At 33.8% G+C, this 25750-nt stretch overlaps 2 protein-coding genes across 3 annotated transcripts in view; one reads left to right on the top strand and one right to left on the bottom strand.

The window, feature by feature from the left end:
* Positions 1–1263: 1263 nt before the first annotated feature.
* On the top strand, positions 1264–13007 carry LOC106669833. The gene is made up of 7 exons (XM_014399614.2): positions 1264–1404; positions 4998–5089; positions 7363–7428; positions 8300–8367; positions 9289–9320; positions 10830–10980; positions 12569–13007. The coding sequence occupies exons 2-7, from the start codon at positions 5019–5021 to the stop codon at positions 12829–12831; spliced, it is 651 nt and encodes a 216-aa protein (XP_014255100.1). The 5' UTR covers positions 1264–1404; positions 4998–5018; the 3' UTR covers positions 12832–13007.
* A 4835-nt stretch (positions 13008–17842) lies between these two features.
* The window catches only part of LOC106669455 (scavenger receptor class B member 1-like), a 34009-nt gene continuing 26101 nt past the window's right edge, over positions 17843–25750 (bottom strand). The window contains exons 2-10 of one of the 2 annotated variants that reach the window (XM_014398951.2): positions 24140–24231; positions 23908–24068; positions 21532–21673; positions 21246–21446; positions 20963–21187; positions 20703–20865; positions 20520–20638; positions 18922–19047; positions 17843–18849 (exon numbers count right to left, since the gene is read on the bottom strand). In XM_014398951.2, the coding sequence (XP_014254437.1) occupies positions 18532–18849; positions 18922–19047; positions 20520–20638; positions 20703–20865; positions 20963–21187; positions 21246–21446; positions 21532–21673; positions 23908–24068; positions 24140–24231 (1547 nt within the window). In that variant the 3' untranslated portion in view covers positions 17843–18531. The remainder of the gene's footprint in view (positions 18850–18921; positions 19048–20519; positions 20639–20702; positions 20866–20962; positions 21188–21245; positions 21447–21531; positions 21674–23907; positions 24069–24139; positions 24232–25750) is intronic. The other variant, XM_014398960.2, reaches the window with a different exon arrangement.

Raw genomic sequence — 25750 nt, 5'->3', positions numbered from 1 at the left:
AAGTCCTAAGAAAAAATGTTAACCCTCCTTTTTATGTATCAAACCTCATTCTATACCGAGAATGATATTTCCTTTGTTCCAGCATTTTAAAGCCAATTACAAAATTTTCCACCAATCCCTTTCCACGCATTGCATTGCCTTGGTCCATGAGCTCAGTCGCCAGATAATCAATCATCAGCCGATGGCCACGTCATGCCTTTGACGAATAAAAAATTGAAGAGTGAAATAAAACATGTTTTTTTTCTTCATTTGCTCTTTAAGAGGTGATTCGAAACATTGGTGGCTCTGCCTGTAAAGGGTGATGGAAGAATATCAAGTACTCCACAGCCTACTAACTGAGTAAATAAATAAGAATGTAATTTAGAGTGTGAATTGACACGTGAGCCAACCAAGTCCCGGACCTTTTAGGGGTGGGGACGAGTCTACCCAGGCATTTAACCCCTCGGGTCTTGGTCGCCCACTCTGCATAATATATATTATATATATATAAGAGTGTGAATTGATTTAAAACTGTTTTGGGGGCTGAAATGACCTAGCTGTTGCTAGCCCCTGGAGCCCAGGTTCGGCTGCTGAACTGATAAGACACTTGGGGTGGATGAGTCTCAAGGTCTGCTGGTAATTTATTATAAATGACATCTGGAATCTCCGTTGGTCATAGAAATGATAAATGGTGGAGTGAGGGTGTTGTTCAATCTTTTTAAAAAGATAGTTCCTACTCACATTTAGTTGTTTTCAACGACCCGGATTTCAAGCTTATAGCTCATCATCAGGTTGTCGAACTCCTTCCTAGAATGATGAGCTATAAGCTTGAAATCCGGATCATTGAAAACAACAAACTCTGAGTAGAAACTGTATTTTTGAAAAGAATGCCGATGGACTGCGAGAAGGCTCTACTCTCGTTTATGTATGTATATGCCTGCTCAAATTTGAGCTTATATAAATCAGAAGTCAATATTTTTTATTTTAGAAATTGACTAACTTATTTTNTTTTTTTTTTTTTTTTTGGCGTTATGAACTATGCATATTAGCCATGTGACAAAATCGTATATGTGTATTCAAATTTGGGGGGTTATTGGGAAAAAAGGGCCAGGGGCAACGGTGGGAATCGAACCCACGACCGCGGCGTGAGAGTCTCTCATGCTAACCACTCGGCTACCGCGGTCCCCTTTATAGGATGTTCAAAAACGAGGAACAAACTAACCAGCATTAACTCTATGACGTCACTATGAAGATGTTCGAGACTTTTAATGGTAACCTCTTGGTAGACAGTTCGCATTGGTAGGTTGCAATAGTGTTATCCGATCCGTAGAAAGTCGCCAATCCCTGAAAGTAAACAAGGGTCCGAATAAACAATTGCCAGTGCTGTCGGCGTTCATATTTGCAAGAGGTCCTTCAATATTAATAGTATGTACATATTTAATTACACATTAAACACTGTTTATATTACACTAAATATAACATTCACGATAATAATAACAAGCAGTTTAATTGCTACCATAAAATTGACTTTTAACTTTCACCAGTTATCATGTCCTTTTAGGCTGGTAAAACATCACATTGTTGTTCATAACTACCATTAAAAAGTCTTGCTTAAGGTGTCTCAAAAAGTGATGCTTCAGTATCCAAGGCTAAATAACATGAAAATCCATAAAATATTGTTCTTGGGAGACATAAATAAATTCATAAATTTAGGGCATGAAGACCTAGTGAAATACACACACAAAAAAAAACGCATTTGAACTTATTTGTTTATTTTTCTATAAAAACTAGATATAATGATTAATAGTTGACTTAAAACGTAAACACAACATTAATAACGTGTTTTATAGTGTTTCGAATCCTTTACACTTTTTATATTTTTCCTTAAAAACATTGTTTTAAGTCAGGAAGATCTCCAGGTAGATTCTTTTGCCAATGATGGTCATAGCATTGGTTACACAGTGTGCCGTATTCTACCAGCCATAATGGTCTAAAGCAGTTTAGTGCAACCAGAAGTCTTAATCGAAGAGAAGTTACTGGTTAATCACATTTTACAACTGTGTATATTGCTCTTACCGAACTGTCAATTAATGGCTTCCTTGATAGGTAGTCCAAATTGTCCGAAAGGGTGGGTCAGAAGGCTTCTTGAGAATAGCCTAGTCTCTAGATGACCTGCATCAGGTTCTATAGAACTGTAGAGGCATCAAGTAAAAAGGGACTATTCACAAATCAGCAACTTGATTGGCCTGTAGAACAATAGGAGGCTGTTTTATTCTCAGATGAGGTTTGGATAGCAGCAATCAGATAGCCTGCGACCGGGTGTGAAGAAGACAGTATGCTTTGACTTCATGTGCCATTCAGCCTTTTCAAAGCTGTCAGTTATGGTATGGGATAAAATCAACATCTGTACGAATTGATTGTCATCTTTGTTTGCACTAAGGTACATTGAGGAAGTTCTGCTTGAAATTGTGGTCCCATTTAGTGGTGACAGCTTCGTGTTAATACATGATAGTGCTTGACCGAGTTTTCATCCATTACTCAGAGTATGGAGGGATTACTACATTGAATTAGCCAGTATGTTCTCCTGACTTGTGTCCGATAGAACATTTGTGGGACATGATAAACAGATGATTTTCCTTCTCCAACAAGTGTTGAACTGCTTCAAACTGCTCTTGTTGCAGAAAGGGAGTCTGTTTCACAAGACAAAATTTGATCACTTATTTACTTAATGACTAGGAGACTAAAGGCCCTCTGCACAGCAGGGGTTAGTTAAATTTTAATCTACCAGCAAATGATTTGCCGGTGTTTTGGTGAATTTTCTTTGAAATCAGCATTATTAATTGTTATTAAAACTCATGAATTTCTGAACAAAATAACAAAAAAACTTGTTATTAACAACGTACATAAATATTATCATGTTCTTCTGTTTGCTCAAATTATGACATCAATTTTAAAATGAAAATAGCAAGGACATTGAACTTTCATTTTTTTAAATAGCACCGTCGCAATGTCATACTGTGAATAAAGTTAGGGTGATGGGGAGTTGTTGCATTGAAGTCAGACTTAAAATAATAGCCGAAAGAATTAAGGTAATACAATGTGCTGACGATATGTGTATTTATGTCGTGTGCGATTCCAGAACCCAATGTTTGAACAAACTTGTTAATTTTATTCCTGTTTTAAAGGATTGGTTGAACAAGAATGGATTAGTTATATCAGAAACAATATCAGTGTTATGCCTGTTCAATAGAAGAAGAAAAGTAGAGTTACCAATGAAAAAATAGTTTCATATAAATTCCAGGTAAACTTTTATGTTTAACTCTAGACCGCCGAATTGTCTTGAACTACACATATTAAGAACGCCGTAGCAAAATGCGAAAAATTGTATAATGTAATTTGCAGTTTCACTGGCATGAGATGGCAGGGGGCTGAATTCTTGATAGGTTTACTATTTTACAAATCCTCGATTAGATCAATTTTGGATATCGGTTCGCTTTTTTTTGCGGACCTGAAAAAAATTTACACCTTTAGCAATAATTAATAATAATGTATTAGACGGATTCTGGGTGTGCTCATCTGGGTTGGGTGCACACCTAAAGTAATCCTTTCTGTGGAAGCAGGGGAGCCTTCTCCTACAATTATACTGAAAAAATTAGCCATAAATAAATTACTAAATTTACAACTCTGGGATCCAAAAATTTCATCATTGGCCGAGTTGGTTCAGACAGAAAGATATTGAAGAAAAATGTATAAAAATTCATGTAAAAATCAGCCCCACCTCGTCTACCAACTTGATTATATGCAAATTTTTTATTCAAAGAGGAAGTGAATCGACTGCCCAATAACCATTTGAGTTTTACAGATGGTTCGATAATGAGTCATAAAGCCGGCTGTGCCATTTATGATACTACTAAGTGATTTTGTAGTAAAATTATGCTTCCCTCAACAATATCTATACTTTTGGTAGAAATGTATGATCTTTTAAAAACCCTGGATTATATTGCCACAATTTTCTATATTATATAGCAAAAGCACAGTTTCTCAAATAAAAAAATTTCTCCTAAGGCTAAATGTGATTACCTAGTGACAGAAATAGCAAAACGTATGACCAAGATAAAAAAGTAACATTTGGTTGGTTTCATGGTCATGTGGAGGATGCATAACGAGGTAGTTGATAAGTTGGCTAAGGAAGTCCAGAATATTAAATTGCTGAAATCTGATATAAGGAAAGTATTAACTAAAACACTAAATGGAAAAATTGGAACAGTGATAAGGCAGGTTTTTTAAAGTCTTTGATTCCTGACCCCAACACATTTCCTGGATGAGGGGAAGCAAGGAATTTTTTTTATTATTAGAATTAGGTCCAATTACTGCATATGTAGGGTTTATCTGAATAGAATTAGTTTAAGACTCTCCAAAAATTGTGAAACATGATGAGCCCAAGACAATGCAACATATTATATACGATTATCCAGGGGAAGTTGTGAGAAATTCCGTATCTGAATGAATCTTCAGTTGCAAAGAGGTAGATCCTTTGCTCAGAGGAATATCAAGTTTTCTGGAGTATGTGCCTGGGGAATAAAAGAAATTTATTAGCATGGATGGAAGGGGTTATATATATATTTATTTATTAGCAGATGTATTGGGTAGAGCCCTTTGGGGGTGGTCCGGGTAGATCGTCGCTTTTTTTTTACTGGATAATTTTTGTATTCAATAGCGATAGAAAAATATTATTTGCCAAAAAATCAATATAGGTCAATTGTCCAAAATCATCCTGGTCTGCCACTCTATTTTCGCTGGTATGTGACCATTTTGCGTCTGCAGTGATTGGTGTGCCAAGATGGCAAGATGTTCAAATGAGTCACAAAAGCTTAAATATTCATAGACAATCGAGCTACAAGTTCATCACCTCACAACGAGAATATTTTTCAAAGTAATTTTTACAGTGAGAAAAACTGACCGATACAATCAGGAATGATAGAACTGCAAACAAATTCTAAAGTGTTTTACTCTTTCAGCAATTCTTTAGGATTGGATCCATGGACAATGAACTTGAACTTGATGAAGAAATGGATGAAATCTTTTTTCCTAGGCAACCGCATAAAAAGAGGTAATTGTATACCATATACCCTACTACCATTGCATACAATATGCTGGGTTTTTAGCATGTTTTGCCCTTTAATTAAACAGTAGTTAATAAACAAACTTGGTCTTAATTATTATGATACAAAGATAATATATATATATAATCTCATAAAATAGAAATATGTCAGTCTCTGGACCAGGGTGAAAGGATTGAAAAGATCATACATAAGTCATTCAGGAATAACTCATTGGGCACCTGGCAGGAAAGTGATCGTATGGGTGCCTGTTGTACAAGAATAACATGACATTCAAGCAAATTTTCAATCGAAGGCTTGCCATTTGTAGGCAATATTTTTATGTATTGTCAGACTGTCTGTAATCTTGGTGAATGGTGGTAGGCACTCACTATTCTGGTACCTCAGGGCTATAGGGATTTTTAAATATATACAATGTTTTTTTTTTGTGTTTGTGTTGGGCCTGTGTTGTGTTTATAATAGGAATATCTTGTACACTGGGGTGAGTGAGTATGTGGCATCTGAAAGTAAGTTAGTTATTAGCAAGAATGGAGTGGGTTCACCTCTACCCAGAGGAATATCGAGTACTCTGGGGTGAGTGTTGATGTCTGGGGAGAAAAGTAATTTATCAGCATGAAAGGAATGGGTTGTATAACCTGCCCTAAGGAATAACAAGTTCTCTAGGGTAAGTGTGTGACATCTAGACAGTAAAATTAATTTATTAGCATGAAAGGTAGGGGTTGTATAACCACGCTCCGAGGAATATCAAGTACTCTGGGGGAATGAATGTGACCAGACTTCTATATTTGTATTGGGTGGTGATCTATATAAATATACTGTATGTTTTGTGCCTATTCTGCAGTTGACAACCTGAGGCACAAATGTGGGGCTAGAATTTTAGGATATCGTCAGAGAGTCAGTTACACATTGAGACAGACAAATAGCTGTTAGTTAGAAAATACTTTTGAAACTCAGAAAAAGAAGTAAAAACACGCAGACAGCCGGTGATGACCACTGTTTTTCAGCCCCTAAACTTCCCACATTAGGTATACATATCACCAATGTGGAGTTTTTCCTTTGTCATTTGGAGTTGTATGGATATTAACACTGAAACTTTAGCCTATTGTGCTGATCTCTGCTATAGGATTTCCTGGAAGATTTTCATTTCTTTTTTTCTCAGGAGTATGGTGTCTAGATCTGTATGGCTCAAGGACAGGTTTCCCAGGACCACAGCCTTTGCCTAGTTATTACAGGCAATAATAGGATACGTTCTGTCGATTCTTTCTCTTATGGACATAGTCGATACTGGTCAGATCCTAGTTTTTCAGGGAATTAGGCAGTTTCAGACAATTTTTGAGGTGATCATGTATGCTTGGAGAACTTTTAGAGCTGTCTGGCTTTCTGAAAGAATTGTTATTTGTTGCGTATTTGAGATGTTTATTATTTATTTCATGTGCTATGTTTCTATGGCACAGTTAGGTTTTAAAGATGGTTGTGGTGGGGTGATGTAGTGCTCAAAATTAGGCCCCTCATGCCCATACCATTTCCCATGTTTCAGCTATCCTTATACTCTAGAAGGTTTGTCTTATTTTTCTTTATTTTCCAGTCAGATCTCTTTGCACTGATTATTTTGATTATGAAAGTTGAGATTTTCTGTGATAGGCCAGAGACAGTTTTAGCCAGGTTCATTATTTTAACTTTGTCGAAGGTTTTGGTATGGGTAGCACCCGTTAGTTGCCTTTCTTTTGATTTTTCGATGAATTCTTAGTTCCTGTATCACACCATCCTTTTCACATATAAAGGTAGTGGTTGCAGCTTGAGTAATGATTGTTTATGGCATCAATGCATTCTTTGAATTGTGTACCAATATGTTAGAATAACCTTCAGAATGTACTGATGTATACATTTTTTTACATATACAATACAAATACAAATTTCAATTAAATATTATTTTTATCTAATGTCTTGGTTAAGAAGAAAAATTCGGGATTCGAACCCACAGCTCCCTGTGACCACTTCACAAGTTGCTGAGAATCAATTCCTGATTACATACATTTGAAAAATGGCAAAAGAGGGAAAATTCGAAAGGTTGTAGGTTGAGATGAAGAGTTGGGATCCAAATGGATCGAAGTCGCATTGAGCCAAAAGACGTGGGTTCAAATCCCACTCATGACACTAACTTTTTCATCTCAACTAAAACCTTAGATAAAACCAATAATTAGTATGATCAATTATGACCGCTAAACATATATGGATAAATTAAAATTTTTGTATGCATTTTCAGAAGAAAGATAATCAGAGTGCATAATGTATCAAATGAAGAGGAGGATAGCGAAAAACAGAATAACAGGTGATATCTTTGTTTTAAAGGTAACATTATTTATTGTTATACATTTGAAGACTTGGTTACCTCAGCTGCTTCATTAATTATATAGGATTAGTTGGCTTATTATAGTAATCAGCCTTTTTCCATTTATTTTTATTCTAACTGCATCGGGAATTTTTTGAAACATACTGAAGGACGAGCCACAATGTGGCTCAAATGAATAAAAATAAATGGAAAAAGGCTGATTACTTCAATAAACTCCAGCTTTTTTTTAATCATTAGTTTAAAATATAACATCGTTTAAATACTTTACCAAAACAATTTTGTTGTTGATCGTAGGTATAAATATAAAGAATTAATAATAAAATAAAGTATTTCCTGTTGTATAAGAGGGCTTTACGTACAACTACTCATTGAGTGTCGTGGACGAGCAGTCAGAACAACTTTGCAATACTTTTTTCATATTATGATTGATTAAAAACACGGGCTATTCTGGGTGGGATTCAAACCCAGAACTATTGGCGTGACAGCTTAAACACCTGGCTACCACAGTCCGCTATAAACAATTATTAATATATATAATAAATTAATAATAGTGAGTAGAATCCAAATTCTAATCTCAGAACTGGAAATTAAGGAATTGCTCAGTATAATATTTGTTTGTTATTTTTGTAGACATACCCTTACTATGCCATCCAGCTTGAATTTTTGTCTAAACTTTTTAAAGGAGAGTTAACATAGCAGTCTTTAAAAAATTACTATTTCTTATCAAACTGGATCAGACAACAAAATTGAAAAATTATGTAAATATTGTTTAAGGTTTTATCCTAAGATATTATATTTAGTGATAATGTTCTTTCCCATTTTGGGTGCACATGTTCTTTTTTGTTTGCAGCTCTGAAATTGTCAATGAGACATTATTTACAAAATACATAACTGATTATAAAGGACAGAAACTGTTAGGTTAGTATAAAATATTATTTTTTTAAACTATTAGGTGTTCCTTGGTTCAATTTTTATAATTTTGAGTGGATTAAGTGAGATATTATATAATACATCCCTCTAGGCGGCAGATAAAAACCAACCATCTATCCTGCTTCACCAGGTTGACAGCTGTTGGGCCAAGTCAGATGAGGGAAAAGCAACTGCTTTTGCCTCTCACCTGACCACAGTGTTCATTCCACACACTTACATCATAGACATCACAAATTATCAAAGAATATTTACAGTCCCCCATTCCATTATCCTTTCCTCATGTGATTTATTCAAATCACTCAATAAAAAATTTTGGAAGCTCACTTTTATGTGTGAAATGAAACTACACTTAAAAATTTGATGTTTCCTTTGTCCAAGAAGTAATTCAATCAGTTGTGATCAGTTAAAATAATACTTTCTATCATTACAAATCCATCAGTTGACAAACTCCCAACCCGCCACATTCCATCTGACTCTGCCTGTACACCAAAGAGACAATGGCCTAGAGATTTGTAAACAGTGACAATAATAAGATAATACATACTATAATGTCTATACAATAATATTACTATTCTATTTTAACTTCAATCTCATTGTTTTACTTGTTTAAACAATAAAATTAATTGTATTGTTAAAACTATAAATCTGCTCAAAAAACATGATCATTTCTGTTAAATAGAAGTATTTTTATTATTATTTCTTCATAAATGAAGTCATACTCATCAGAGTAGAGTATTGTAGTATAACATATTTATTTATTGGGGTAAGGGTAGTGACAACTACGGGATCAACAAGCCAAGAGATCACACTGACCACTCTGCTACCGTAGTCCCCAAGTTATACTTAAATTTCCATAAGATGTTATCTAATAATTTTCCAATTTTTAACACAGTTGTTTATTATTTTCAGTTCATTGGCTGCAATCGGATCAAGAAATACAGGTGAGTAATTAATTTATTAAGTTTATTTATAAATCATTACTAATAGAAAATGTAATAACTGATTTTTTTAATAATATAGTTTAAAATTCATCCACATTAAGCATTTGCAGAGTAATTGTGAGTTTTGTAAGATTTATTGCAGGTGGTTATACTATTATAAGTGGTCCCTGGTAAGTTGTAGTTATTAAAATAAGAACAACAAAATGACCACACAAAAAGGTTATAACTTGGAAGGGGCAATCACCCGGACGAGAACAATGTGATGTCCCCACCAATCTGGGAAACAACTCTGCAATAATTAAGCAGTTGGTCGAAGGGTGTCATAGCTAGACAGGAGCGACATGACGTTTCTCTAAAACCAGGGAAACCTAGCCCTGTAGTAATTACAGAGTTGGTCAAATAAATTAGAATGTCGAAGGGTGTCGCAGACCAGATGGGAGCTGTGGGATGTTTCCCATGAACCTAGAAAACATAAAGTTGCAATAGTTGGACAAGTAATCAAATAAATAACTAACATTGAGTTATTTAGTGCTGAAGGGTTGTCACAAAGCCAAAAATATGGAGCAACACGGTACATTGTAAATCGCGGTCACGACACCACCTGTGACATGGGAACTCCCCTGACTTTTGATTTTCCTTTCCACCCCAACTCCTGTAGACAAACTGGTACAAATAGAGATAATTTGAAAATCGTAGGTTAATCAAGACCAAGAGCTCATACTAGTCACTGAGAATAGTCGACTCCAGGACTCGATCTGGAATAGAAGCAGCCACACTCCGTCTGGAACTCAACAAGGGGACTTAGCCATTGTGACCCATCGGGTCAAGTCGGTCAAGATATCGGAAAGGCACTGAGGATACTGTGGACGCTAATCGTGGCAAGCGTCATTTGGGATAAGTCCCTATGTTAATAGACTCATCCAAGATTTAGAGTTGTGACTGACTTGTTAAATTAATTAAGATTTTGTTGTGGTAGTGTACATTTAAAAGACAGAAGTTTGTTAAAATAAATGAAGAATATATTTTCTGATTTATTGAATTCTAAAACATCACCTTATCCTACACAAGAATAAGTAGCATAGCATTTATGCAGACTACTCTCTTATCGCTTAGAGAAAAACAAGCCAATAAAGAAGATGGATGTTAAAATTTTATTATACTATTCTAATTAATTTAGTTTGGGGGTTTGGTGGCTGCAATGGTTTAGGCGTTTAGGTAAACTATAAAGGTCTCATATTCGAATCCAGCGGCCCTGCATTCAAACCCAACAGACTTAACAAATGAGTTTTTTCAAAAACTTCGGCTCTGCAAGGGTTTATAACCCTTAGTTGAAATACCCTCGTTAAAAAAAAGTATGACTTATACTTAAAGTGAAAAGCACAAGCCAACTTAGTTGAGTAAGAAATAAAATGCACAATGAACCATTGTTCGATTAACCATCCAATGTAAAATTCATAACTCTAAACTATTTCCCTTTTAAATAACTTGTTTTTATTTATATATTTACAGAACTGTGATCAACAACCATCACAGGAAAGTGATGATAAAACACCTGAAAATTCTGAAAGTAAAGAACCTAATGGAATAGTGGAAATTGATACTTCACAAGAAGAGGAAACAAAACGTATAACAGAATTAGAATCGACGCTCCCCACTGAAGGTACAATCACATTTTCAAACAAAATCACTACATCGTCAACAAGATCTTCAATTTAGTAATTTTGTATATGGAATTTGTCTATTACTGATCATTTTGTGTCCTTGCTGGATTGGTCTGTTAGGTACATTTCGGCATTTTGCCATCTTCAACGCTTGGTCAAAAACAAAAATTCATAAGACCATTTGTATGACAAGCTTTTTTTACTGCAGAGCCGTTTGCCAAGTTTGGAAAGAATCATTTTTATGAGAATTTTATGCCCAATATGTATACTGTAGTAATGTTCCATCAACTTAAAGTCTTCTGGAGCCTGCAAAGACTTACTGGTTTATCACAGCCTGTTGTTCTTCTCTGACACCATCGCATATAGACTTGGATCAATCCCTCAATTACGGTTAATACATTTTATGGTATTCGAAAGTTTTCTATAAAGTCAAACGACCAAATTTCAAATAAATGTCTACTTTGGTTATTTTATGATCATTCTGGTCCGCCTAGTCTCACTGTTTTGTTCTGTCAGATCTATTGGCATTTTGCCATCTTCAGTGTTAAGTCAGGGTTATAAGAAGGGTGAGGCACCAATACAAACCTGACAAACTGAGTGTTTTCTTCTTTTTTGGTCTTACTGCTGAATTTTAATATAAAATTTTAATTATTTATTTTTAAAAATTAAAGTTCATTTCATAACACTAAAGTCTGTTTAGCTGTTGTCAAATTTTTACAACTTTATAAAATCATTGAATATGAAACAGTTTACAAATTAGTATGTCTGTTCTTGCATAAACTAAGACTATACAATTGGAGTGCTGAGTTTAAGTTCAAATCTTTCACTTTTTACTTGATAGCTGGGTACTTTAATACCCGTCCAATTTTAGATGGCACAACGCTGAAGATGGCAGAATGCCGGAATGAGTCAGACAGACAAAACCAGCGAGGATAGCAGACCAAAATGATTGGTAACGACCAAATTGGGGATTGAACCCACGATTGCGAAGTCTATGAGTCGAGACATTGACCACTTGGCTACCATAGTCCTCATAAATATAATTCAAAACTCTGATTGTGGTACGATTGTACCTGGATTGCCACTCGTTTTATTCGAGAGGCAGAAAAGATATTAAAAATAAAAACTCAAATAAAAAAATAAATAAAACCAATATCAATAAATATAACAAAAGAAAACTTACTCTGATGTACAATTTCCAGGAGTTTTCCTTTTTTGTGGGCAGGAAAGCATAGTAGAAGACTAGGTTTTAGGTAAGAAGTCCACTTTTTCAACGATGTCTTGCTGTGTGGAAATTAATCTTCAATCTTCTCAAAGGACTCCAAAGAAAATGGATGGTTTAGTGTTGCAAAAAAAATTAATTAATTAAAATATATTAAAAAAAGGACTACTGTCCATGGCTCAAGTAAAACTGGGTGAAGACTCTTGAAAAAATAATGAGGCAGTGGTTGGATGGATTATCTCTCATGGCAGTATTTATATACAAAAATGGAATTAATAAAAATAAACAATTTTCTTTCCCAAAAATAAAAATAAACATGTTATATTACAGTGTTGTCATTAACTGTTTTATCTTTTGTATTTCAGTTTTGTGTGAAAATGTGTGTGACATAAATGGAAAAGAAGGCTCTGAAGTTGACAGTACAGACAAAAGTGCCGAGATCCCTTGCACAGACAGCAACGGTAAAGATGTACAAAAAGAAATTGAATACAACCTCCTAGGTGAAAAAGAAAACAGTTTGTCTATTTCTGAAGATCAGAATATTAGTGGGGAAAATGATAATAATGTTGAGAATCTAGAAGAAGAAACGATCTCATCACAGCTGGAAAGTGCACCAATCGCCGAATAAGGCCAAATTATTAATTATTTACTTTTCATTTAAATTTATATATTATTTATATTTTATATAATTTTACAGTACCTAAATTTACATCATTTATTCACATATTAAATTTAAAAAAAATTAAATTTTATATTTCTAACCATTGAATGTAGATGCAAATAAAATCATTTTAAATTGTATTAAATGGTTTCATTTTTTTCTCTTGTCTGTGATGCGCAAAATGTTTGAAGTGAATGAATATAGATAATAAACATTTTAACAATTTTGAAATAAGTGTTTAACCTTTAATTACTAACCCTCAGAGAAACTAACCCAAATCTTTGGGTTAAGTCAGCTAAGAAGCAGGGTGAGGCACCAACACAAACCCACAATATAAAACTATACCTAGTAATAAACATGTAATTTGGTAATTTTCTATCATCCTGGTTCGCCTACTGCTTTGGTCTGTCAGTTTCTGTTTTTCACCAAAAATTTTTTCATAGGAACTTTTGTCTTTCTTAAAAAATAATTCCTCACTAGATTAAATAAATTTCTCAAGCAGTGAAAGATTCTAAGCAGATATAATTCTGGCCACCATCTGGCATTAAAAGCTCCTTGATTCAATAAAATTAATGCTACTTCTTTTGATTCTAGTCCAGTTTCAACTTTGCTTTTTACTACCCATAGTGCAGCAGTAGTATTTGCCTGAAGTGGTAAAGCCATGTTGCTTGGAGCTCAGCATGTTTGAATACAAGTATTGAATTATTTGATTCAGGTCAAACCACTTTATAATACTTTTTTAAAGACAAAAATGAATTTATTTGCTGTACATTAAATACATTATTCTGGGGAAAAAATTAAATGGTAATGTATAAAAAATAATGTAAAATGAACATCCTGTTCCCGTAAGTTTAAATTGTGCTTGGAAGCAGTTGTGAGCTCATAAATAATTTTATACATTACAAAAATAAACAAAAAAAGAGATTTATACAAATTAGTGGTAGCTGTATACATCCAATTTATTAGACTATTAACATTTTAATTTATAACTATATTACTTTTATAAATTTCTCTTTTTTAATCGTGTAAAAAATATGTGTTAAAAAATTAAATTGATCATAAGAGGATAAAGGAATTTATATCAATTTTGGTTTGATATATGAATCTTAATCCTACATTTCCCGTCAGACAAGCAAACCTATAATTGACTCAACAGACAACTCTGTGAGCTACAAAACCTCAAAAACAAACAACGTGATAATAATTCCCTGTAGGTGATCACGTATCTTTTCATATAAGACTTCTTCCCTTGGGTCAAGTCTGACGAAGAAAAATCCTTACTTTTTGTCCAGTACCTATCGACCATCATCATGCTGCACACTTACATTTGTAATCAGTCATCTCCTCCTCAAAAAGATTCCTGAATTTGATTTGATTACGTGCAAATCCTTTTGTGTCTACCTAGAAAAGCCTTGGTTTTCCTTACATCTTTAATTCCGTCCTATGAATAACATACTCCCCTGCTATTTGGAAATTTTCCTATATAATTCCAATTCAATTAATTTCCCATAAAACAAATGAACCTGTCACTCTTCTAGAAATCTACAAATCTAGAATCCCAAGAAACTAATCCGGGTCACCAGTTAGGATTTAGGTCCCTATACTCTACAATCCATCAATATCTTCGCCTTGTGGATGTCATTTCATTCTCCCTTGAGCAGAAGCAATGTTGTCTGGGTGTATTACTTGACATTGCTCAAGCCTTTGACAGGGTTTGGCTCCCGGTCCTCCTGTGGAAGCTGAAGTCCATCTTACCCAGTACCTACTACCTTATCCTAAAAATGAATCTATCTGGCCATTACTTCAGAGTTAGTCAAGGCACTGCAATATCCTCTATCTATCCTATCCAAGCTGGTGTACTGCAAGGTAGCATTGTTGGACCTCTCCTTTACACGATATATACTGCTGACATTCGTATCTTTACAGAAACAATTTTCTCCACTTTTGCTGACGATACAGTAATCCTTTCTTCACTTAACGTTCTAGTTACTGCATAGAGAAACCTTCAAAACCATTTGCAGTGTTTCAATGTTTGGTCCAAAATGTGGAAAATTAAACATCCAACGAAAAGCCAATACATTAACTTCTAACTCAGATGTATAACTCTACCTGGACAAACAACTTACTCAGAATTCGCTCACAAAACTAAAACAAAATTAACAGACAACCAAACTGTTATCACCACTACTCAACAGATGATCAAAACTTCCACTCAATTACAAAAGATTAATATATACCATGGTTCTCAAGCTTACGTGGACTTTGGTATCAAACTCTGGGGGTCAACCAAGTATTCCAGAAGTTCTGAAAAGTAATTACAAAAAATCAAATCAATCCCTTTTCACCCATCCCAACGCTTTGGTTCGTCCGCTCAGTTCCACTACCATACCAGATAATCTTCCCTGCCAACTGAGACGCTAATGGCCACATGATTCCCTAAGTGACGAAGAAAATTAAAAACACTGTCATATTTATTTTTCAAAAGGAGGCTCACCACTGGGTGATTTCTTCTTACATGCTTTTTCATCTCAATTTTATTCTTATATCATTTTTACGGTTCTAATTGTTTTACAGAAATATCAATAAAAAAGTAAAGAAAGAAAAATCCTACTTTATATGCATTGTTATAATGGCGTGGAAGTGTTTTCTTTAGGAACAATAAATTTTATTAACGCATTTGGTCTTTCAGTGTAATTGAAGTCTATAATGGGAAAAATTTTATGCTTATAAATATGAAGACTTCAAAAATTATGGTTTGATTTTCAACACTTTAAAATCAATGTAGAGTTGTTTTGTGTAGTACCTTGCATGTCTTGTTTAGCAATAATTATTGGACAATTTCTACATTTTGTGGTACCACTCCAAATTAAGATTCCATACGTTATCAAGAAATGTACTAATGCAAAATAAACTTAAATTAAATCTGACTAAAGAATATTCCTTAAAAGTTTAAATTTATAAAACAATTTTCTAAACTTTTTTTTTTATTAAAGTATCTATATGAAATGTAAAGTTTAATTTATTATCAAAAATTATTTCCAAATATTTAACTTGTTTAGAAAAGGATATAACTGGGCAATTACAGTTAATTGAATTTACACAAGAATGTAATACTGTTTTCATTTGAGAGACTAAATTTAATAATTTTAGTTTTAAGAGAATTTAAAATTAAGAAATTACTATCTAACCATTTTTTTAATCTGTTATTGCATCATTAATACTTTTTATCATATCATCATAATACTTACCAGAAAGAGTGTAACTGTATCATCAGCGAATCTCAATATTTTACTAGAAAGTTTTAGTTTAAGTTGTTAATATAAATTAAAAATAGTACAGGCCCTAAAACACTTCCCTGTGAAACACCACAATTAATATAAGTGGAATTGCTAAAAGGTTGGCTTATTTTAGTTTTTGAGATCTATTTAACAAATATAGATTTCATGAAATTATAAACTGATCCTTTGATACCAATATTGAAAAGTTTTTTAAGAAATATTGCATGATCTATAGAATCAAACGCCTCCAAGAAAAATATTTTTTTAAAAACAATCTTCATAACATTTTCAATTAAATAGCCATGGGCTCTGTCAGTATTCGAACCCAGAATCTCTAGCATGGGGCGAATGGAGGTGAGTGTTATTCTGGTGGCAAACAATTCCCTTGCCATTAGGCATTTTTTGGTCAATTGGTGAATTTGATTGGCCTAATTAGCAGTATACACTAGAATCAGTTTGGCTGGGCGAAATAAACTCAAAATAAATAATCTTGTCCAATCCTCAATGCGCAACATTAAATTTTGCTATACCTGAAAAAGATGGAAAATGGAGGTACAGAAACATACCAACTTTGTCACAAGGAACCAGAGATATTGGCACATATCCTTTGCGAATGTGAAGCATTAGCCCGACTACTTCGGTATGGCACTTCTCACACCAAAAGAAGTGTGTGAAGAGCCATCGAGGAAAAAGCTTAATCTTACAGTAAAAAGTGCGCTTTCCAAGGTATACCTATAATTTATATGGGTTCCACTAAATATTTATACAGGTTGCAGTGGAAGCAAGGATTTTTAAAATCCTTATTCAACCCCTAAAAATCTCAAAAAAGATTTTTGAGAGTGTGTAAACAATAAATAGCTAAATAAACATTGATTCAAAACACAAAATGGATAAAATGGAATTACTGAAAACACTAGACTTATTATACAACCTAATATTAGTTCTTTTAGCGCTTTCTTACAAATAATTAATAAATAATAAATGGGACGTTAGTACGTCTATGCATGGATATTTTTTGGGAGAAGAGTAATTGAGGTTTATTTTTAGCCATTAAGACTGTTCTTTTAAGGCAGAAACATTGGAATGTTCTACGTTGCTTCTTACCCCAAGAAATAAGCGAAGAGGAAAGTACTCAACTACATTAAGAGAAATGCATTTTTTGAGGTTTGGAAATTAAGAATTGCCATGGAAGAAAGGGAGGGCTGGCCACCCTGAAGAAGGAAAAAATAGGGTTAAAATTGGGCAAAGATTTTAGTATATGTATTACAAATTTAAAAAAACGTTCTTTTTTTAAAACTGTTTACATTCTAACTTTTTATTTGACTCAATTTCATTAAAACTGTTTAAAACTATATACAATTTAACAATTTTGGCTATGTACATTAAAACAGAGTTTTAAAAACAAATGGATATATTTTTTTAAATTTTACTTTTTGCTGTAACAGAGAGACCTGTACAAAAAAGAAAACGATCATAAATATTAAAAGCCTACTTAATTCTATATCACATATAATGAAACTAAATCTAACAGATCCTGCAAAATCCTAAAGAATCTCTTGGTAAAAAATTATATTTACAGTAAAAGGCTTATTGTTACATGTTCTAAACTATTCACAATGACCCTGGTTGGGGCCAACTAATCGTGAATGCTTTATAAAAACAAAAGTTATTCCATGCTTATTGCACATGCTAACTGACTGAAAAAATTGCTAAATAGGAGTAGTTTACTTATTAGTATATAAGTTTTTTTTTCAAATCACGACAAAGAGAAAAAAAATCTACCCTTCTAAAATGTATTAAAAAACTACTTGATCTAAAATTTGTTTTTTACATATAAAATAATTGTTTTTATACAAAATATATTGATTTCCTCCAACCAGAGTTACAAGATGGTTTCTCTTGCATTCCAATAACATTTATTGTTAAATTCCAACTATTATAAACACCCTAATGGTAAAAGAATAACTAATTTAGGCTATTTAAACATTTTGAATAATAAATGTATTCTTTTATTTAATATTCTCAACAGTCTTCTTTACTTATGAGTCCAACCATGGCTTTTATATAAGTTCACAGTTAAAATGGAGGAAGGAATTTCATTAGAAATAACTAGTATTAGTGAGTAATGTTTCTGCTCCAGTGTGAAGTTCAGTGATCGAGTAAAAATTTATTTTACTGTCTATCACTTTGCTAGAGTAATTTTTGTTCAATGCCTGTATTAGTTGTTTTAGAAAGAAAAGTTCTTCAACAATTTTCACTAGTTTGAAAAAAAGTTGAAATGGATTTCACACAATTGAGCATTAGTACTAGCATATTCTTTATCTAATACTAGGTTTGACACACCCTCATCACAGAAAATAATTTGCCTAGTGGCTTATTTCAATTAACGTTACATTTCCTCATTTTGGACTGCAAGGAGTGAACAGTAGTAAAGTTCCATTTCTTTGTTGTTGGGCTGGCTTGAAGGGCCCGGGCATCGTTTTTTCGCCAGTGGAAGTTCACTCCTCCAATCAGCGTCTGCGTGCGGAGCCCTGTTGCTTGATGTAAGATTCAGCTTAGGTATCAAAACTGCACTCGCCAAGGAAAGGAGAATAAAAGCAACCCCTCCGATCAGTAGCAGATAAGTTGTTACAACTTGAAGTATCGGCCCAAGTGTCAAATACAGATAAAATTTAAAAGCCATGCCTGTAGGCAGTTCTTTCATTGTCTGTAAAATTTATGAATATTTTATTAATTATACAATAATTAATCACTGTTGAAACTATGTTTAAAAACTTACTATATCAGTCCAAAGCATGGGTAAAATCAAATTACTGAACTGCTCTACGTGTGACATTGATGACAAATCAGTAAAAGCCATATTAATCTGCATTTTTACAGATAAGCTTAAAGGAAGACCTGAATCCTGAAAAAGTTACAGTAATAATGTTAACGTTCTTTCTCATATTGTTCGCATATATTTTGTTCTTTAAATCAGCACTAGTAAGTCCAGCAATATCCATTTTTTTATTCTCTCACATCTTTATTTTTATTACACTCATTAATTTGGGGATTGTGGTAGCTGAGTATTTAGCATGTTAAACTCTGGCTCGTAGAGCCTGCATTTGTGGGTTCTATTCCAACTGTTGCCACTGACCTTTTTTCATTCTCCCATTCCACAAAAACAATTCCAAACTACAATTAATCGATTATGAGCTTTGGCCAATTTTGGCTAATTATAGCCATTAATTTAAAAAAATGGTCATCAAATTGCTTCTACATTAGGCAGAAGGGTTCATCAATCTTAAATGTCAGCCAATGCCTGATAATCCGAGGCAACAGGCAATCATTTTAATTTTGCAATAATAAATCTGGGAATTTCTTTTTTTTTTTCATATCTTTATTTTATACTCATTAAATTGGGGACTATGGTGACCAGCATATTAGAATTTTGGCTCGTAGAACCCGCGGTCATGGGTTTGATTCTAATCGTTGCCACTGGCCTATTTTTACACCTACTTTCCTCGAAAACGAAAGGTTATAGAAAACATTTTTTAAATCGTATTAGTATTTTTTTTAAATTTTTTAAACAGTACTTCATACTGTCGTTGTAAGGTCTGTTGGCATTGTTATTAACCATTTTTACTTCATGACATATTAATTATTACTTACGTCTGTTATCAAAAGCAAAAATAGTAAAGAAAAATAATATTTGTTTACATTTATTAAGATGATACACAGTACACAGTAAAAATTGTTGTTAGTTTTTAAGTATTATTTAAGAATTCTGACTAAGAATAGGCCATACAAAGTTGACACACAGATATTTTTGGGCCAAAGCTGGGACGTAGAGAAAGGATGCTTGATGTGCCCCATCTTCTTAAAGGGTGTAATTCTTTGGCTCTATATAGAAAGCGTGTAGGCATGCCACCTGATATAAACTCCGAAAATATTTATTTTTGTTTGAACAAGTGTAAAATACCTCCAGAAATATGCAACCATTTTAATTATTCTTGGTGACATTTTTTATATTAAAAAATCTTGGTTTTTTAAACAGAAAATTATATTTTAACCTATTACCATGACATGAAAAAAATGTTTATACCGCTTATTTTAGATCCTTGGGAAAAACTATTGAGAGGGTTAACATTTAAACCTTTTTTCTAAAATACTTCATTTTTGAGAAAGTAGGTGTTGCATTGAATTGGAGACACCTTGTATTTTGTTAAATGCCTGGTTCGATCTGTGGGTTAATGAACCTATCTTGTGTTCGTTTTTGATCAACTTGCCTATTGCCGATGATCAAATGCCAAATCATGAGGACAGGCAGACCAGGAAGATCAGAAACAACCAAACTTAATTTCAGTGGAATTTTCTTTAAGTCACAAAATTAATCACCTCATTTATGACAAAATATGTCGAATGCAGATCTTTATTTGGGTGAATTCCTTCAACAGCATCCTGAACTGACTTGTCGCTTTGGTAGAAATGCGGGTAGGATAAAACAATTGGAAATCCTGGAGAAAAAAATTGTAAAAGTGTTACAATTGTAATCAGTGTTTAAAATTTAAAAATATTTACCATAGTAGCATTCTTGTACGTCAAGAATTCCAGCAGGAAGACAACGGCCTTTATGGCAGAAACATTTATTTTCTGGTCGTACAGCTCCATTATCTAAGCTATTATTCTTAAACGCATACCTGTATCCGTGGATTCCTTTGATAACTTCTTCTCCAATGCGAACCTAAATATTATATGACATCGATTATAAATAATAAAAAAAAAATAATTTACCTATCTCGGGGTAAAAGTGTAATTTTATTCTTTCAAAAACAACTTACAAGTGACATGGATCTGCATAAAGACTTTCTGAAAAATAGTAGATCTTGATCTTTTTTAATAAGTGAATTGAATTTAGTCCCATCACTTGCTCCAGTTAAATTATTGCAAGGGGCTTCCCATTGTGGCAGATACCCCTTTTGATTGTAAGTTGCCAGGAGACCAGAATTTTTGATGTCATTTACGCCTGAATATGTTGTACTCGTATCCCCATCAAAATCATACATCTGCAATCATAATTAAGTAAGAAATAAAACATTAAAATCAAATTATTAGTTTCCATACCCTATCAATTAAGCCTAATTTATCAAAACTGATCCAAGTGGGCATAAATTTGTTTCCTAGGGTGAGGATGGTGGTTTTGTATCCAAACATGAATTCTTTTGCAGTCATCGCAACTAGCGGCTGGCTGTTGGTTTGCTTGATGAGGAGGTTGACAGCCATTTTTTTAAATATATTAGATGTCGATTGGACTTGTGCAAAACTCTGGATAACAAGAGGGAAAAAAAAGATGAAACTTTTTAATAGTAAAGTTTTTAAAAATTTTATAATATTTCATTGCAGAACTTACCAGAAGTGCAATATTGGGCAATGTCAAGATATCACTCTCCGTTCCGTTGCTCATTTCTGGAACGTATTCTAAAGGGTGCATGGGTGTTGCAGTTATTGTTCCATTTTCATTGAATGTGGTGTTCTCATGGGATATCCGCTCCCTAAAAATAAAAAATAAAATCATTCTTGTTAGAGTTGATGCTGGATGTTGGTCTGCGAGTCGGTGAACTCACACCACAGGCTGAACTGACATTGGGTCAATTATTGGATCTGTCTTAATTTGCAAGTTTGTTAATAGTAATTTTTTACTAATGTTTTTTGGTATTTTTGTGTAGGTCTTAGTTTCTCTTAGTGTGATTTAGGTTTTGCATAAATTGTAAAGTTTTTATAATGAAGTCTGTTTTTATTGTGATGGCTGCAGCATTGCATTTGTCTGCTTTTGTGATAATTAAGTCATTGTTAGTTAGTTTTTTAAATATTTTGTATTAGTTTTTCTTCTGAGTTAGTTTGCATTGGAGAAAGTGGTGAAATTCTTTTGTCCATTTTGGTGTCTTGTCTAGGAACCCCATTGCTATTTCTGATGCTATGTTACCTGGCTTTTGTTATGTTACGTTCTGTTAGTGGATTTTATTGTGTTTTAGTGTACAGTATGATAGTATAATGAGCAGTTCAACTATGAGTGAAGACGGACCCAATTATTGAACAGGTTCAGCATGAGCTCTCCTTACTAGTCTAAGCCTTAAAAATTGAAAACATGCAAATATAAAGATAATAAAACAAATATATCCAAATTTTATTTGTAATATGGATAATATTGTAGACTGGAAATTATTATTCATATATTCTATGGTGGTCGAGTGGTTAAGGTGTCAGATCTGTATTTGTCATGCTAGCAGTTCTCGGTTTTTTAATTGAGAATAGTATGATAAAAAGTATTGTAAAGTGTTATGACACCCAATGAGTAGTTTGACATTTCCCAAGTATGAATTTTCAGACATTTTTGAACATTTCTTCCTCATTGTGGCCTACTTTGTCTGTAGCGACTCCCTCATCGTGGTTACTGCTGTCTTTGAACCTCTCATTGTGTTCTTGTTGGAGGAATACCATGAATTGGAGCAAATCGGCAAAACAGTGATTGTTGAACTGGTATGTGGACATAAAGGTCTGGAGGGTAACGAAAAGCAGGCGAGGCTAAGGCTGGGATGTCCCAACCTCCAAACTTAACCACCGCGATCTGGCCCTCTGATGCTAAGAATGCAATAAAAAACATGAATCGGTGGAGAAGCATCAAGAGCACAGTCAATAACCCTCGGAGGATTTGACTCATAGAAGAGAGGTCATCTTTCCTTAAGAATAGGCCATACAACACACAGATACTTTTGGGCCAAAGCCCGCGTAAATGTTGACATGCAGAGAAAGGTTGCCTGATGTGTCCCACCTAATTTTGTGCAATTCCTTGGCTCCATACATAGAACCTGTAGGAATTCCACCCAATTTGCAATTGTGTTTGAGTGACAGTGAGTATTGTCCTGATTCTTGGAGGAAACAGGGGTCTTTTATTATGTGTAGTATTGATAGTTTTGTGATAGTGTGTTGTTGGTGAATGTGTTTATTAGCGAAAATATGAATTGTGTGAGGGTTGATGGTAGAATCGAGTACTCTATAACTCCTAATTAAGTTAGTTATATAATAGGTGTAAAGGGTGGTGGTGGAATATCAAGTACTGGGTGAATGGTGTATAAATAAGAAAGAATGTATTTAAGAGGGAGTGAATGAGTTTGGTTTTTTGGAACTGCTCTGAGTTGGGGGCTGACCAAGCTGTTGGTAGCCCCTGGAGCCCAACCCAACTGGATAGATAAAACCGAGGTCTGACCACGAACTGCCATCACCTAGGGTGGGTGACTCTCAAGGCCTGCTGGTAATTTATAATAAATGACAAAAGCTGGCATTGCCAGTGGACTGTGAGAAGTGATAGCTTAACATTGTACACATGAATATGTATGTACATTCATGTCAGATTTGAGGTTATATACATCAGCAATCTTCCTGATTGTTTTATTGAAATATGGTCAATACAAGTGTTTTCTTTTAAATAAATTTATTATTAAAATTTATTTATTTAATTAAAAATATTACTGTCTTAATGTGTTATATAGTAGTTTGTAAATAAAAATAATTCAAAATTAGTAATAATGAACAAATCAGCAGTTAGTAATAAAAAGTTTGTCAAGTTAGAAACATAATAATGTGGTTTGAATTAAATTGATGAAATGTCTGATAAAAGTATGCTTTTTTGGCATAATATAACAATGAAACCTTTATGATTTATGACTCTTGCTGCAATGTTTAATTAAACATAAAATAAAAACATATAAAAAATACAAGTTAACTATACCTATAAACATAAGGTCCAACTTCCTGCACCCGTAGTTTTTCTCCATGGTGCAGAAAGCCATCTGGATTTGTCACATTGAACAAATATACTTTTAAATATAAATCGATGTCAGGTTTTTTCCACATTAAAAATCCTTCGCCATCCTCAGTAAATGTGACTTTCTAAAACAAGACAAATAATAGAAATATTATACGTGTATTAACCAATAGGTTTAAAATGTTATAATAATTACCATTTTAAAAATTATATCATAAGGGTCTACTCCAACTAAGACAGACCCCAGGGATATGGCACATAATCCACAGACCATTGTTGTAAACACCCCTAAAACAAAAACAAAAAAATATATTACTTAAAGTTAACTTCTGCCAGTTAAATTGTGAGATTATCCATGTCTGCGGGGTGATGAACCTATCATAATTGATCATTTTTGTTCATATTCATGCTTATAGCCTGTCAGATCAACCCAGCAAAGTTAGGCTTGCCAAAATGATCGACGGATAAATTACTTTTAAAAAAAATTAGTTTTGTTATGTTATTTGCCTTTAATGTTACAAATAATCATTTGTAAGATTTAAAAGCGAAATTATAATGCCGTTGGTTGGAAAATAAATTACCAATTATCCTTCAAAACGGGTAACGCGAAAAGAACTCATGATGAGAATGAGTCGTAAATGTAACTGCTTCATCTGTTAGAAATCATTGCTTTTTCGGACGTCGTAAAAACGTCAATATTCAGTTGAAGATAATCCACCTGGCCGAACGTAAAAACCGAGAATTATCCACAAATAAAAACAACAACTAATGATGACAGTCTAATGGGTATCATAAATTATACCTCATTATGGTCAAATGACTGTCATACCGTGATGACTTGATGAATTCCGGGAAATGCTTCAACAGAGCCGGTATTAAGTGGACGTATCCTTCAGAGTTTCTCACGCCTCTCATAAAGATCGCGCAACTTCAGATATTGATATAAAAATATAAATATTCCTGGGTATTTTCCACGCGGCAGTTCCGGGTTCGAATCCCGTCCATACCCATGGAATTTTTTAGTAAGTGTAATTTTGAAAAAGAACGTTAATTGATTTTGACTCCCAACGGGTAAGTTGGCCCCCCTACACTATAATTAAGCCCTCCTAGAGGACAGGCTGGTCAAATGACCTCTTCGATAATACTGCGATGAATTCCAAGAAATACTTCAATAGTTCAATGGAGCCGGTACTTAATGGACGTATCCTTTCTTCCTTACAGGGTGTCCTTTTTAGATGGCCCGGCTGAATTTCTCTTCAACCAATGACGCTATCAAAAAACCAAAAATATGCATTTAATATTTTTTAGACTAGTTCCAAATTTTCATTTTTTTAAAGAAAAATTATACAGGGTACCTCAGGCCCAGTTCAATTTCAAAATTTCAAATACTACCCTATAAATCCTAACACATCATTTTAAAGGATTTTTTACGCTGAAAACAATGGTGCAATCGGATTTTAAATTGGTCAAAAAAGAGAAAGTTATGACAAAAAGAAACCGGCAGCGTAATTTCGACGATAGGCTGAATATTTTACTGTATGTTTGCGACAATCCGAATTCCTCCGAAATGTAGGAAGAGTTTTAGGTTTTGCAAAAAATAAAATTAGAGATGTACTCCGGACTTACAATTTTAAGCCGTATCGTCATCTTGCCCAGGGACTTCGGGACTCTGATTATGACAGGCGTTTAACGCTCCTTGCACAAATGTCGATTTGGGAAGCTGAAGAAAACGTTCTTGGACTGATGAGTCCAAGTTCATCTCTAATGGCAACCGTTGGAATTTTCGATCGTGGAAGGAGGACATCCG

The sequence above is a fragment of the Cimex lectularius genome, unplaced genomic scaffold (assembly GCF_000648675.2).
Source record: "Cimex lectularius strain Harlan isolate CLEC.00 unplaced genomic scaffold, Clec_2.1 scaffold46, whole genome shotgun sequence".
Taxonomy (NCBI): Eukaryota; Metazoa; Arthropoda; class Insecta; order Hemiptera; family Cimicidae; genus Cimex; species Cimex lectularius.
Note: the sequence above shows the minus strand (reverse complement) of the source record. Positions and strands in the feature narration are given on the sequence as shown.

Bases quoted from the DNA above. Each gene is read 5' to 3' on its own strand.
- LOC106669833 (XM_014399614.2), top strand. From the start codon at position 5,019: ATGGACAATGAACTTGAACTTGATGAAGAAATGGATGAAATCTTTTTT. The intron at 5,090-7,362 runs GTAATTGTATAC...ATGCATTTTCAG, and splicing joins AGGCAACCGCATAAAAAGAG to AAGAAAGATAATCAGAGTGC. The intron at 10,981-12,568 runs GTACAATCACAT...TTTGTATTTCAG, and splicing joins ATCGACGCTCCCCACTGAAG to TTTTGTGTGAAAATGTGTGT.